Source organism: Bos grunniens, chromosome 1, assembly GCF_055505025.1.
Source record: "Bos grunniens cultivar Pamir isolate PY7600 chromosome 1, Bosgru_T2T1.0, whole genome shotgun sequence".
Taxonomy (NCBI): domain Eukaryota; kingdom Metazoa; phylum Chordata; class Mammalia; order Artiodactyla; family Bovidae; genus Bos; species Bos grunniens.
The window spans coordinates 25,377,751-25,393,093 of record NC_141165.1 but is presented as its reverse complement, the minus strand read 5'-3'; the positions used below and the strand labels follow the sequence as shown (position 1 = coordinate 25,393,093).

The following is a 15,343-nucleotide window of genomic DNA, read 5'->3' as shown; positions in this document are numbered from 1 at the left end:
TGATGTAGGAAGGATGGTCAGGAGAACAGAGGAACAAAAGGGGGTCAAGGATCATGGCATTTATCTTCCATGGACCCAAGTGGACATCCTCTCACAGAATCTCTTGTCTCTGGTCTCATCTCAGTTGTTTGGATTTTCCCAGAAGGTTGAGAGTCCCCTGGACTGAAAGGAGATCAAATCAGTCAATCCTAAAGGAAATCAACCCTGAATATTCATTGGAAGGACTGATGCAGAAGCTGAAACTCCAATACTTTGGTCACCTAGTGTGAAGAGCCGACTCATTGGAAAAGACCCTGATGCTGGGAAAGATTGAAGGCAGAAGGCGAAGGCGGCAGAGGATGAAATGCAACTCCTGCAGCTCAATTCCAGAAAAATAAACGACCCAATCAAAAAATGGGCCAAAGAACTAAACAGACATTTCTCCAAAGAAGACATACAGATGGCTAACAAACACATGAAAAGATGCTCAACATCACTCATTATCAGAGAAATGCAAATCAAAACCACAATGAGGTACCATTTCACACCAGTCAGAATGGCTGCGATCCAAAAGCCTACAAGCAATAAATGCTGGAGAGGGTGTGGAGAAAAGGGAACCCTCTTACACTGTTGGTGGGAATGTAAACTAGTACAGCCACTATGGAGAACAGTGTGGAGATTCCTTAAAAAACTGGAAATAGAACTGCCATACGACCCAGCAATCCTACTGCTGGGCATACACACTGAGGAAACCAGAATTGAAAGAGACATGTGTACCCCAATGTTCATCGCAGCACTGTTTATAATAGCCAGGACATGGAAGCAACATAGATGTCCATCAGCAGATGAATGGATAAGAAAGCTGTGGTACATATACACAATGGAGTATTACTCAGCCATTAAAAAGAATACATTTGAATCAGTTCTGATGAGGTGGATGAAACTGGAGCCTATTATACAGAGTGAAGTAAGCCAGAAAGAAAAACACCAATACAGTATACTAATGCATATATATGGAATTTAGAAAGCTGGAAAAACAACCCTGTATGCGAGACAGCAAAAGAGACACAGATGTATAGAACAGTCTTTTGACTCTGTGGGAGGGGAAGGGGGATGATTTGGGAGAATGGCATTAAAACATGTATAATATCATATAAGAAACAAATCGCCAGTCCAGGTTCAATGCAGGATATAGGAAGCTTGGGGCTGGTGCACTGGGATGACCCAGAGGGATGGTATGGGGAGGGAGGTGGGAGGGGGGTTCAGGATGCGGAACACGTGTACACCCGTGGTGGATTCATGTTGATGTATGGCAAAACCAATACAATATTGTAAAGTAAAAAAAATTTTAAAAAGAGGATGAAACGATTAGATAGCATTACTGATTCAATGGACATGAATTTGAGCAAAATCCAGGAGATAGCAGAGGACAGAGGAGCCTGGCATGCTGCAATCCATGGGGCGGCAAAGAGTTGGAAATGACTTAGAGACTGAACAGCAACAAGAACAGAATGCATTAGGATTCCTAGGAGCGCTTGTCATTTGAGGGCTTTCCTTGTACTCCTGAAGTTCTGTACAGATGCAACACGGAGGGAGCTCTGGAGGCCTGCTTTGCATTTCCCCCACCCCTGCAAAGCACACAGGGCCTGCCCCAACTGGGAGACTCAGATCGATGGCCCAGGGTCCTCCTGGCTTGTGAGCTGTGGGGACCCTTCACCTTGGGTAATCACTGGGCAGGTGCGGATAGTTCCCCTGCCCCAGCCAAAGGTGAAGCACTGTCCACATGCCCCACACTCACACACGTGCGCCTCACCCCAAGAACCCAGGATACTCTTGGTGTATGAATTGACCCTGTTGTGTTGGAACATGTTTCTGGATGTAGCTGCTGTTACAATGATGGGAGGGGGCAAAGAAGGCCTGGCATGCCAGTCCTCAGGGTAAGACTGTGCATGATTCCTGGAACGCCGAGCTCCTGGGCTGGGCTTCACACCTGCTGCCTTGGCTGTGCCAGGCCCTAGGGGCAAGCAGCAGAGGCCTGATGGGAGCCTGGGGGAGGCCAACCTCCACCCAGAAGGGTGGTCTCCCAGCCCCGCTGATTAGAAGGGAGGTCCTTCTCCCTTCTTGGTGCAAATGCTTGTAAACCCACGAAGCGGAGGTCCATGCCCCGCTCAGGCCCAGATGACATCTGGACAGCGCATCACACTGAAAGGAAGAAGAGCAGTTACCAAGGTGTCGGGGAGCATCACCACGGGGCAGCAGGAGTGCCGGAGCAGCCGGCCCATCTTCCAGACGGAGAGCAGCGCCACCACCAGGATCAGCATGAAGCCCACGAAGGCAAACAGGGCCAGCGCCAGAGGCAGGGCCTCTCCTGAAAACAGAAAGACAGGAACCGGCTTAGGAGACAGCCCTGAAGACCAACTCACTCACCAGTCCTGGGCCTCCCTGGCCTTCCCGGGATTGGCTCTGCAGACGGATCAAGAGAGCAGACTCCGGCACCCTGAGATCTGACATATGCCCCAGGGACAAGAGTGACCACCATTCAATCGTTTTTCTAGAATCCAGATTGGTTTCCAGAAAGCCAAGGAAGATTACAGTCTTTTTCTTGGGAAGGAAAAGGGAGGAGCCTCATGCATTAAGCACTAGCTGTGTTTGCACACACCTTGGCACCACTGCCAGAAGGAAGGCAGAGAGCCAGGCCCCCAGGCAGGATGAGGGGGCGGTGCCCAAGAGCACAGCCCAGAAGGGAGCTGGGCGGTAACTGAAAACAAAGTGTGCTTCACAATTTTCTCTTGGCGTTGATCTGTATTACGGAGGAAAATATTGAATTCAGAACACAGTCACATAATAACTCTGATGTATTAAGTCCTGGCGACGGTTAAGTGACTTACCCCAGGTCACACAGGGAGGGCTATGCTCCAAATGCTACTAAGTGATGTATCAGAGAGTGCCAAGTCTGAGCATCTGGAGATGTGGAAGTGGGGGATGGGTTATTTCCCCATCTCTCCATCCTGTTCGTGTAGCCCCTCTGAGCTGGGCTGCTCACCCACAGTGTGAAGGGTGGCACAGCTGATGCAGCTGCAGAGAAGCTGGGAGGGTCTCCTCAGTGCTTTTGGAAACTATTTGGCAGCACACATCAAGAGACGGGGCTTCCCAGGAGGCTCCGTGGTAAAGATTCTGCCTGCCAATGCAGGGGACGTGGGTTCAATCCGTGGGTCAGGAAGACCCCCTGGAGAAGGAAATGGCAGCCCACTCCAGTATTCTTGCCTAGAAAATCCCATGAAAAGAGGAGCCTGGTGGGGTATAGTCCACGGGGTTGCAAAAGAGTCAAACACGACTGAGTGACTGAGCACACAGCACGCATCAGGAGACACACAAATGTTCAGACTCTTTCATCCCCTCCTCTGAGTAGATTCCCAAGAATAATTCCAAAGAGGACAAAACATACACATAAAGCAATTCACAGCAACGTCTAGATTAGAGCCTCAGCTTCATAACCAGCTGTCCGCGGAGCCCACAGCAGCACACCTGCACCTCCCTCCACCCCAGCATGCTCTGGTGCATTCCCTCATAGCACGAGCCACGACAGGAAACCATTGCATTTGCTTACTTGTCTGTCTACTCAACTAGAAGGTAAGCTCAGTGAGGGCAGGGACTTGTCTGCTATATCCCAGTGACAGTGCTCAGTAATTATTCACTGAATGAATGAATGAATCAGTGAAAATGAACATCATCTTCAAAAGCAGATGGAAATGGGTACTTCCGGGAGTAGGCCAGTGGTTAGGAATCCACCTGCCAATGCAGGGGACATGGGTTTGATCCCTGGTCTGGGAAGATCCTATATGACACTGAACCATTAAGCCCATGTCCCACAGCTACTGAGCCTGTGCTCTAGAGCCCACGAGCTGCAACTACTGAGACCCCGTGCTCTGCAACAAGAGAAGCCACTGCAACGAGAAGCCTGAGCACCGCACGTAGAGCACAGCCCCTGCTTGGCACAACTAGAGAAATCCCACATGCAGCAAGGAAGACCCAGCACAGACAAAAACTAAATAATTTTCTTTAAAAAGCAGATGGAAATGACCTAAATATCCCCAAGTAGAGGATGATTTATTACATCATCAAATATCAGCATGGCAGGTCAGGAGGTCAGCTATTAAAATGAGAATTCAGTTCAGTTCAGTTCAGTCGCTCAGTCGTGTCCAACTCTTTGCGACCCCATGAATCACAGCACGCCAGGCCTCCATGTCCATCACCAACTCCCGGAGTTCACTCAAACTCATGTCCATTGAGTCAGTGATGCCATCCAGCCATCCCATCCTCTGTCGTCCCCTTCTCCTCCTGCCCCCAATCCCTCCCAGCACCAGAGTCTTTTCCGATGAGTCAACTCTTCGCACAAGGTGGCCAAAGTACTGCAGTTTCAGCTTTAGCATCATTCCTTCCAAAGAACACCCAGGGCTGATCTCCTTTAGAATGGACTGGTTGCATCTCCTTGAGAATTAGGACACATAATATGCACAAGCATGTCCACTGCAGCATGGGTGGCAGTCACAAAACACTGGGGAGCACAGAATACACCTAGTTGAGGGGTTCTGTTACACGTATTGTGACACATCCACACAGCGGCTTGTTATGCATCTTTAAAACGAGGTAGATCCATAGGTGCTGACGTGAACAGGCGTTCACAACAGCAACACCAAGTGACGGCAAGGGTGGTGCGGAGCAGTAAGCACAGTACAGTCCCAGCTGTGCTGGTGAGTTCTGGCCTCACACGATGATTGCAAAATTAAACACCACACTTGCCAAAGGAAACCTCCTCAATGGTGTGGGGAGAATGGAAAACTTGGATCAGGAGGATCACCTGGAGGACGAAATGGCAACCCACTCCAGGATTCTTGACTGGAAAATTCCAGGGACAGAGGAGTCTGGCCGGCTATAGTCCATGGGCTCACAAAAGAGTCAGACACGACTGAGCAACTGAGCTCATACACACATATGCACACTTCTTACTCTACATACTTCTCTGTTGTTTGAATTTTTTTTAACAAGCTTGACCTACATGGTTCTAAAAAATAGTATAAAATGGTAATCAGAAAGTCTTCATGAAAAATGTTTTAATATGATATTTGTGAAAAAGCAGACACAAAACATATGTATAATACAACTGGAACATATGTCTACATGAAGGATAACACCCTTGTAGAGGATAATTTGGAAACAGCAGTCAAAATTCAAATGTGTATCCCTTCAACCCAGCAACTCTGCTGCCAGGAATTTATCCTTCACATACACCAGCAAGTGATCTATGTACCAGGTAACTAATGAGAGCATTGGTTATAATAGCAAAATATCAGGAAAAATCCTAAATAGCTCTCAATACCGCACACGTGAGCTCAGTTGCTTCAGTCATCTCCAACTCTTTGCTACTCTACAGACTATAGTCTGACAGGCTCCTCTGTCCATGGGATTCTCCAGGCAAGAATCCTGGAGTGGGTTGCCACGCCCTCCTCCAGGGGATCTTCCCAACCCAGGGATCAAATCCCCGTCTCCTGTGTCTTCTGCCTTACAGGCAGATTCTTTGCTGCTGAGCCACCAGGGAAGCCCACCCCTCAATAGAGGGGTAGTTAAATTAGTTATAGGTATACAACACACAATGGAGAACTAGGTAGCTAGTAAAAGAAGGTTAAAGAAATTCTTTTTTAGATATGAAAAAATCTATAATATGTATAAAGTGAAAAAGACTTTATAGATCCAGAAGATCTATAAAAAGATCCAGAACAGTGCACAGAGTATGCTACCATTTGTGCTAAAAAGAAGAAACATATATAATAATTTATTTCCATTTACTTGTAAATGCATTGGGAAGTTTTCAGAAAGATATACAAAGAGCTAACCCCTATGGGGGAGTGGATAGGAATGACATGGATGAGGAAGAGGAGGAGGAAGCCAATTCCAAATTCTTATCATATTTTTTGAAATATATATGTACCAAATATTCAAAGTTATATTTTAAAAACTAAAAAGCTATACACAGATGTCACTAGCAGTGTCTGTATGGCAGAATCATGGGATATGGGGTTTCATTTTGTTCATTTTCATTGTAGGTTTGTACACCATAAAAAATTTAAGGGAAAAAAATTAAAGAAGAGGATTCTACAGACTTTCCATCAGGCCCCTCCCAGCTGAGAGCTGTGATACACAGCGGGCACCCTCTCACAAGGTCTGACCTTCAGGGGCCCCAGCCGCCTCACCTGCACTGGCCCCTGATTCGCAGGCAGCGGCCACCTGGTCAACCAGCTTTGCAAAGTCTGTCCTCAGGCCTCGGAAGCTTTCAGGGAGAAAGCGTGCCAGACAGCTGCCAAGGGACCCCCACCCAGCCCGAGGGTGGACTTTCACCTCAGGATTGGGGTGGGGATTAGGACACAGCACAGTTTCACCACCAGAACCCATGCAGCCTGGGGGAGCAGGTCAGGGAAACCAAGGGGAGACTCAGAGCCAGAGGAAGTAGCAGGCGCCGTGCAGCCCCAGGAGGGCAGGCAGGCTGCCTTACCTTGCACCTTGACACATTCTGTCGGGCTGAAGGCACTGTGCCGCCCGATGGCCTTCACGAACGTCCGGGCCTTCACACAGTATGCCGCCCCGGGCTCCACCGTCTCCAGGTACACGGGAAGGATCCCCGGCCTCACCACTTTGATGTGTTCCTTTAGGAAACCAGAGAACAGTCACACCCTGAGCCAAGCAGGCCAGGAAAGGGAGAGGAGGAGGGAAGGAAAGCTGTCAATACTTCCTTTCCAGCATGCTTACATAATGTTCCTCTCATTCTTTCATTTATACATTCACTCATTTTTTAAAAATTACTCATTTATTTAGCACGTATTGTGTGCCATGCACAGTCTCAGGCACTGAACAAAACAGGGGCACCCAGCACCGAAGAGAACAAAAAGTTCCTGCCCTCGCAGAGCTTATGTCATATATGAGGAAGCCAGACCATTGATAACACACATCAGGTGGTGATGAGGGTTATGAGGAATCATGGAGCAGGACCAGCAGGTAGAGAGTGACGAGGAGGCACCAGCAGAGTGGCTCGGGGAGGCCTCTCTGATAGGCTCATACTTCGACAGAAAGCTGACTGGGTGCTTGGCCCGGCCATGACTTCCAGAGGGTCAGTGAAGAGGAGCACTTCAGCCAGTGGGCAGTGCCTCCTCATGCATGCACCCATCCACTGTCTGTCCGTCCATCTGCACAGCCCTCCACCTCTGCCACCCCTGAGACCTGCAGAGGCTTGTCTGGGCCAAGCCCAGGTGACTCAGGGCAGGTGCTCCTCTCCCAAAGAACCTGAGGGACCTGCCCATTCCCTGCAGCCCAGGCCCCAATCTGCTCCCACATGACTGCATCCGCCTGGCTCACAGTGCCAGGCCCTACTACTGGGCCCTGACCCAGCAGGAGTAAATGCTAGGAACCGTGGCTACTCCCCTTCCAGGGGCATGTGGTGGGGCACATGTCCTGGCATTAGCTCAGGGGTACCCTTGGCCAGAGAAGGGTCTATCAAAGGCCAGCCAACATCTGGCAACCCCTAGGCTTGGCCTGATAAAATCAGCAGGACCAGTCAGATTTCTTGTCCTGGGAACTGGTATTGAGGAACTGAATACCCAGCCAGAAGCAGGGACCAAGGGGAGAGGACATGGTGAGGGGAGTCAGTCGCAACCAAAGGCACTCACGGGAAGGAGTGATGAGGGGTCAGGGCAAGCTGGGGTGAGGGCCACGGACAGAGCACATAGAGAGGACCCCCAGAGGGAAGCAAGGGCTCCCCAGGTGGACGGGGGCCTCTGGGTGAGCGAGGCTGTGCAGCAGCCTGGCTCTGGGCCTGCTCCAGTCACAGATTCTGTGAGAGCCCCCAACAGCACCGTGTTAATCCTTGTGGCAGGGCTTCTCAGGTGACTCAGTGGTAAAGAATCCTCCTGCCAAGGCAGGAAATGCAAGTTCAATCCCTGGGCCAGAAAGATCCCCTGGAGAAGGAAATGACAACCCACTCCAGTGTTCTTGCCTGGGAAATCGCATGGACAGAGGAACCTGACCTGATGGGCTATATTCCATGGGGCGCAAAGAATCAGACACAACTGAGTGACTAAACAACAGCAATCCTTGTGACAGAGCCTACTTTTCCCTGCGCTGATTCGAGTGGGTTTTATCACTATTTCAGCTTGGACAGGGCTCCATAGGTGCACCCACACTTCATGCCTTCTGCTGCTGCAGCTCAGGCACTCCCTCTGAGAGAGCTGACCTCCCACCCAGCCTGGCCTGCAGCACCCACCCCACAGGGAGGGGCCGTGCCCCATCTAGGCATTCCCGGTGGCCCATTGGCTCACAATTAGGGTTGTTTATTAGCTAGCTTCTGGCTCTCTGCCCCGAATTCTGCACCCAGCCCAGATGCACACCCTCAAGAAGCTGGGACCAGCCTCGTATACTTATGAAATCATCCAGTTGATCTGCAACAGTCCTGTCTGCTGCCCCTAAACAGCAGAAAGAATGGCTGAGAAGACATGCTGATGGGAGAGAAGAAATGCATTGCACAGGTATTGTGGATCCAACTATGACAGTTTAAAGCCAGGAGGTGGCCCCTCTACTTCAGCGAATATGTCCTAAGACGGCTCCCAGCTAAAGTCTGGGTGGGACGAAGGCAGTCCTTTGAGTTTGATGCTGCCAGCATTGTCAGCCTACACCGATTCCTGTGTTCCCTCATTTCACCCAGGCCTGCTCATCCTCCGGCCACCCCAGACAGCAGGCACTGCAGGGGCCAGCCTTCCTCATCCAGCTCTCAGAGCTTCTCCAAAGTCTAACTCGAAGGCCCAGGCTGCAAGTCTCACCTTGGCACCGGGCTCCCTTCTCCAGTAGGACACGAAGAACTCAAAATGGGGCCCCAGATCTTCCAGCTTAATAAGCAGGTGGAAGCCGTCCATGGTGATCTCCATCCCAGGCGGGGTGAGGATGGCTGTTGGCAAGACAAGGGGAGAGTCAAAGCCAGTCCCAGACAGGACTGATTTCTGTCCAGGGAGACCATGACCAAACCATCAGTGGAAACACGCCAGGCTCATGGGAGGGGAGGGGTTTTGATGCGGCTTCATGGCATGCAGAAGCAAGACTGTACTCAGCAGGTGCTCAGCAAACTCTTTGTGAATGACGCGCAAATGAAAAAAACAAACAACAGCCATGTAGTACAATTCACATAGATCAGTGACATATACCGTCTGCTGCTAACTTTCAAACATCAGCAGATCAGCAGCTTGTGGATGGGTTGGCCTTTCTAGTCCCAGTCCAAGGAGTCTTCATCTCATAGCGTTATGGAAAGTCAGAGGGTTTTACAAATTCCAAGAATCAGCTCTAGTAATTACAGCCTAAGCACAAACACCATCTTTCATGTTATTGGATCCAAAACAGAGAGACCCCGCAGGCCCCATGGATACTTTCCACTAGTAGACCAGGAACCAAAAAGCCCACACAGACAGTCTTCAGTCCCTGCCTACTGATGATGGATCCAGACCTTCCTCTCAGATCCAGACACTGCAAGACCGGAAGGGCCACCCTAATTGTGGGCTGTGGCTTGGGAGTGTGTTCTGGCTAAATCCTCCTGCACCAGGGTCAGTGGACACTCAACAGAAAGGCAGTTCCTGCAGGGAGTTTTCAGAGAACAAAGTATTTCCTGGCATCTAAAGAGCTGCTTGGAAAGAGGACAGGAGGACTTGGGAAGTCAGGGGCCAACTGTGCAAAACATACCCAGATTAGAGGTTTCATATGAGCACACAGCACCACTAGAATTGCCTCTGAAACACCTCCAGTAAGAAAGGAGATGTTTGACTCCTCCACTTTTAAGTTAAACATGATTAGAATTGGATCCCCTGATCTCCATCTATGTAGAGAATAGAATTAGACAAAATGACCACATGTCATTTCCGTTCAGATGATTTTCTGACAACGTTGGGGCAGGAACTTCTCTCCTATGTACTCTACATACTCATCTCATTTAATCCAACCAGCAAGCTTCAGAAAGTAAATATTACTCCTACTTACAGATGACATAGCAGAGCCTCAGAGAGGTTACATGACATTCCCAGAGTCACCCAGTGAATGGCCAGACTTTAAGCTCATGTCTTTCCACGTTTCTAGACTCTGTTGTGTGGGGTGATTTTTAACTCCCAAGGAACAGGATGCACTTAGATCACTTAAATCAGACTCTAGGGATGGGTCCTGGAGATCAGGGGTTCTCAAGCTCTCCTGTGACTTGAATTTGCATTGAGGTTAAGAACCTCTGCTCTCAACAGGCTTCCCTTTAAGAACTGGGGATCCTTTCCAAGACAGCCTTAAAACCAGATTTTTCATGTATGAGGAGAAGCTGGGGTGGGGTTTTACAAAGGCCAAAAAGCAGACGTCATGCCCTGAGGAGTCTCAGTTTCCTCCCAGCTCTGCAGCTGGTTCCACCTGTGTGAGGACCCTCATCCTCTGCTTCTGGCGCAGGTATGGAGACACCTTTCCTCAGCTCCTCAGCAGCGAGCCCTTTTCCTGTTAATACTTGCCTTTTCAAGCACAAGTTGCTACTGCACACACCCACCCTCAGAGCTGTGTAGACACTTCCTTATCTCCAAATGCCCCATGCCTGCCTTTCCAACAACAGCTGCCAGCCTCCAGCAATGATCTTGGCTGGAACCCTGTGCTTCCAGGAGCCAGAGGGAGGTGGTGCTGGTGCTGCCCAGGCACTGTGGGTGGAGGCAGAGCTACAGCAGCCTCCGGTGCCCCTCCGGCTACCCCAGGGCCTGGCACTGGGATCCCACTGCTTCCACCATGTCCTACCATGGGAGAGAGGGCAGGCAGAGGAGCCCACATCCTGCACCAAAATTCCTACTGGTATCCATTCCAAAAGGACTTCCCTGTAGCTCTAACAGTAAAGAATCTGCCTGTGATGGAGGAGACCAGGGTTCGATTCCTGAGTCAGGAAGATCCTCTGGAGAAGGGAATGGCAATTCACTCCAGTATTCTTGCCTGGAGAATTCCATGGACAGAGAAGCCTGGTGGGCTACAGTTCATGGGGTGGCAAACAGTTGGACACGACTGAGCGACTAACACACACACACCCATTCCAATGGTCCCACTCCCACCCCCTAGCTCATCCCTTCTTCCTCTGCTTGCTGGCTCTCAACTCTGGGCATATCCCTAGGGTAATAATAATAATACAAACAGCTGAGTGCTATTACAAGGCAGCACTGCCCTGAGCATGTACACTTTTCATCTCACCCCCAACCACCCACCAAGGCAAGCCGTTGCCCCTCTCACTCAAGTGGCTGAGCCGGGATTTGAATCCCATCTGTCTGACTCTGGAGGACCAAGTTCTCCCTCAGCTCTATCTTCACCTCCTCCAGCAGGGGCTCCCTCACCTTCTAACCCTCCTGGTTTCTCCCAACTCCCACGCTCCTCAGGAAGCTCTGACTCACTCCATTAATTTAGAGGCTGCCCTGACTTCCCCGTGTCCTCACTCCCAGCAGAGGGTCACCTGTCACCCAGAGAATACAGGTCCCCAAAGACCTTTCATTTGCCTTTCCTGTGTGTCCCCGGGGGTCACATCATCACCCACAGCTGTCTTTGTACCTCCACTCAATCCCCCAGTTGGCAGCCTGCCCAACATCCCCGCTCCTCCTGCTCCATGAGACCACTTTCAAGAGGACCTATTTGGGGGACTCCCTCAGGTGCAGCAGCAGCCGTCTGTTCTCCCTTCTCTGACTCTCTCCCTGTCCTCCATTCTCTTCAAACCCTAGGTTTCCCAGAATCCTAGCCTGGTTCTATTTGTCCTCATATCTTGTCCCTGGACACCCTCACCTGCTCTCAAGCCGTTAGCTATTAATTTCATTTTGTGTGTCTGTGACCTGTCTGAGTCCCAGGGCCTGATTCCCAACTGCCAATCAGACATCCATGGGATGATGTCTGATAGGAATCTCAACCTCAAAGAGCCCAAAGCCAGCAGCATCTCTTATTCCTCAGACCAGCCGCCCCTCCTGGGTCCTCTTCCTTGGATGGCACTCCTCCTAACCCCATCTGGAAGCTGGGTGCCATCACCATCTCCCCCACCTCTGTCTCACGGGAACTGGTCACCGAGCTCTGTCCCTTCTAACTCAACCATGTCTCTAGAATTCGTCCTCTCCTTCCCATGCCTCCCCCTCCTCTAGGATCACGATCCACCCTGGTTCAGCTGGAATGTTACAGCCCTCTCTTCACTTTTCCCATGGCCTGCAGGTCTCTCCTACTCCAGCTCACTTTCCACACCACAGCCAGTGCGACTGTTCTGTAGGCAGACCTGGACCAGATCCCCTGTTCTTCCATGACGCTCCTCTACTGATCTGATGAGACTTCATGTCGAAGCCCTTCACCGTGTGACCAGCTGCTTCCTCACCCCCAGCCATCCAGACCCTGCTCCTGCTCTTTCCCCTCACACCCTGCTACACACTGGGTATTGTTTGCACTCTGCCAGTTTGGTCACCAATCCAGATTCTTCCCTTACTTCTTCCTCAGTATGTTTGCCAGGTTCCATTGCTATAGAAAAGTTATTTATTTCCAAAGGGCTGTTTTTGGTCACTGTGATCATGTATAGACCCTATTGCCAAAGAAGATGCTTACACAGGCAACAAAGATGGGGCCAGTAAGCCTCAGATGGGAGGCAGTGTTAAGAGTTAATGATGTGTGATCATGGTAGGGAAAGGCCGTCCTAGCGCTTCTACCCACTTCCAGAGCACTTTTCCTTCCAGAGACAGTCAGGAATAACTTCCAAAGTCTCATTTCAAAATGAGAGAGAGGAAGCAGCTGGCAATGTTTTCAACAGACCAGTTAGGGTTGTCTATGTTTGCAGCATTCTGACTTTATAAGACTCATTTGATGCTGAAGAGAATCCCAACAGTCTCAGTGAGCACAGCTGCTGCAGGGGAGGCTGCTGGGGTCAGGGGAGTAAGGAGAGAAGGGCCTTACTTGAGTTCTGGTTAAAGCGGTGCTTCAGAGTGCTCCAGGTCGAGGTCAGCGAGCCCAGGGTGGCCCTGACCCGGAGGCTGTACGACACAGTGGCGGTGATGTCCTCTGTGATGTCACACTCAGGCCTTTGAGTGGGTGAGCACCAGATGCTGGGGATCCAGATGTGGCTTGTGTACAGGCTCTCATACTCCCTGGCCAAAGAGAGGAGGGGACAGCGTCACACCAGGCCCTTCCACCCTGGCTCAATGATGGTTTCAAGTAACCGCCTCCTCCGCTAACTTTTTATGGGCCAGGAAAACAAGTATTTGCTCCACATTCCTTTCCTCCCCTCTCCTCCGTCACCAACCATCCCTTCTTTCTGACTCCTTCTCCAAAGACAGGGAGCCTCAGGCATCAACCCCACTCTGTCCTGGTCTCTCCATCTGCACGGTCACCACCCTAGTCTCTGCGACTCACCCCTTGCCTTGCTGCGTCTCTGGACAGATTTTCCTACTTCCCTTCCTGCCAGTCTTCAGACCATTTGTCACTCAGCAGAGCAGAGCATTTCTCTCCTTAGTGACTTCCAAAGAGCCTAGAATGGAATGCATACTCTCCCCGGCTGACAAGAATCTCTGGCCTTCTTGCTCCGCCCCTAAAGTTGATACTCCCTCCACACGGTCCTCCTCACGATTCCTCCAACTTGGCAACGTGCTGCTGTGTCTCAGTGCCCTGCCCTCAGTGTGAGTGCCCTGCATTCACACTGCTTGCCCGCTCCTGTCCTTCAGATATTGGCTTAAATATCACATCCTCAGACAGACCTTCCCTAACCATCAGATAAAAAGCTGCCACAGAGCCAACTCACTGTGCAATGGATTTTAGCTCCCTCCTAGAACTGATTTCTATCTGAACTTACCCACAGCAGTGCTGCCTGATAGAACTTCCTGTGATGGTGAAAACCTTCTGTATTTGTGTTGTTTTACAATGGCACCCCACTCTGGTACTCTTGCCTGGAAAATCCCATGGATGGAGGAGCCTGGTAGGCTGCAGTCCATGGGGTTGCTAAGAGTCGGACACGACTGAACGACTTCACTTTCACTTTTCACTTTCATGTATTGGAGAAGGAAATGGCAACCCGCTCCAGTGTTCTTGCCTGGAGAACCCCAGGGACGGGGGAGCCTGGTGGGCTGCCGTCTATGGGGTCGCACAGAGTCAGACACGACTGAAGTGACTTAGCATAGCATAGCATACAGTAGCCTGTAGCCACAGATGGCTATTAAGAACTTGAAATGTGGTTCATATGACTAGGAAACAGACTTTTGAATTTAATTTTGATTAATTTAAGTATAAATAGCTGTCCATGTCTAGTGGCTACCACATTGGACAGTGCAGACCTAGTGTACTTATTTCTTTAAGTTTTTACTGTCTCCTCCTCTAAATGTAATCTTCTTCTGCCTGGAAACTTTGTGGTCTGTACCCCTGAGCCTAGGAGAATGTCTATGCATGTAGCTGCTTGGTTTGTATGAATTGTTAGTGAGCTTTACTGAGTACTTTCTGCATCCCTGTCACTCCTTGACAGCTCTGAGAGCCTGGACACCTGGAGAAGGACCAGCTGACCTATAGGGTCACAATTTGTTTTGGCTCCTGGGGGCAAGTGTACTGTCAGGAAAACTGAGGTCTCACCGACCCCTAAAATATCTGAGTCTCCAAATAATTTCTCTTCCTCAAGTCAGAGCCAAACTCATTTCATCTTAAGATTTTCTTCAGCTTTAGACAACTGACTCACTGTTGGAAAGAAACTTCACGAAAATGTGTTTATATACTTTTGTGTTCCCAGAGAGTTCACTGCCAAATCCATGGGACAACTTCCCTTGTTGCTTCAATTCTCTTAGGGCCCATGAAGACAGAGGAGGCAGATCATAGGAAATCATCTTTCTCTGGGCTCACAAAGCCTTCTTGAGCTCTGGAATGAGGGCTGTGCCTCTAGGAATCAACTACTGCCTAAAGGAGAGAAACTGAAAAACAAAACAACAGCAACAACAACAACAAACGCTTACCCCTGGTACTCGACAGAATAGTGTACTATTTCTTCAGGCACAGTCACTGGGCTCCATGTCAAGACGTGCTTCATGTTGGTTGATTGCACAGAGAGGTTCTGAGGGGCAGGTAGAACAGCCACTCCATCTGGGACCAAGGAGACAGACAAGCTGACAAGGCGAGTTCACCTCAGGGAATGCCACAGCTTCAGGTTAGTTTCTAACGAAAAGTCAGACATGCTTAGGAACTAGTCAGTCAGTCAGTTCAGTCCCTCAGTCATGTCCGACTCTTTGTGACCCCATGAACCACAGCACGCCAGGCCTCCCTGTCCATCACCAACTCCCAGAATTTA

General features: G+C 50.1%; 1 protein-coding gene across 3 annotated transcripts in view; it reads right to left on the bottom strand.

The window, feature by feature from the left end:
• The window catches only part of IL20RB (interleukin 20 receptor subunit beta), a 39,880-nt gene that overhangs the window by 7,236 nt on the left and 17,301 nt on the right, over nt 1–15,343 (bottom strand). For 2 of the 3 annotated variants that reach the window (XM_086356895.1, XM_086356806.1), the window contains 5 exons: nt 15,012–15,138; nt 12,979–13,169; nt 8,841–8,965; nt 6,527–6,677; nt 2,205–2,347 (listed from right to left, as the gene is read on the bottom strand). In XM_086356895.1, the coding sequence (XP_086213021.1) occupies nt 2,205–2,347; nt 6,527–6,677; nt 8,841–8,965; nt 12,979–13,169; nt 15,012–15,085 (684 nt within the window). In that variant the 5' untranslated portion in view covers nt 15,086–15,138. The remainder of the gene's footprint in view (nt 1–2,204; nt 2,348–6,526; nt 6,678–8,840; nt 8,966–12,978; nt 13,170–15,011; nt 15,139–15,343) is intronic. The other variant, XM_086356976.1, reaches the window with a different exon arrangement.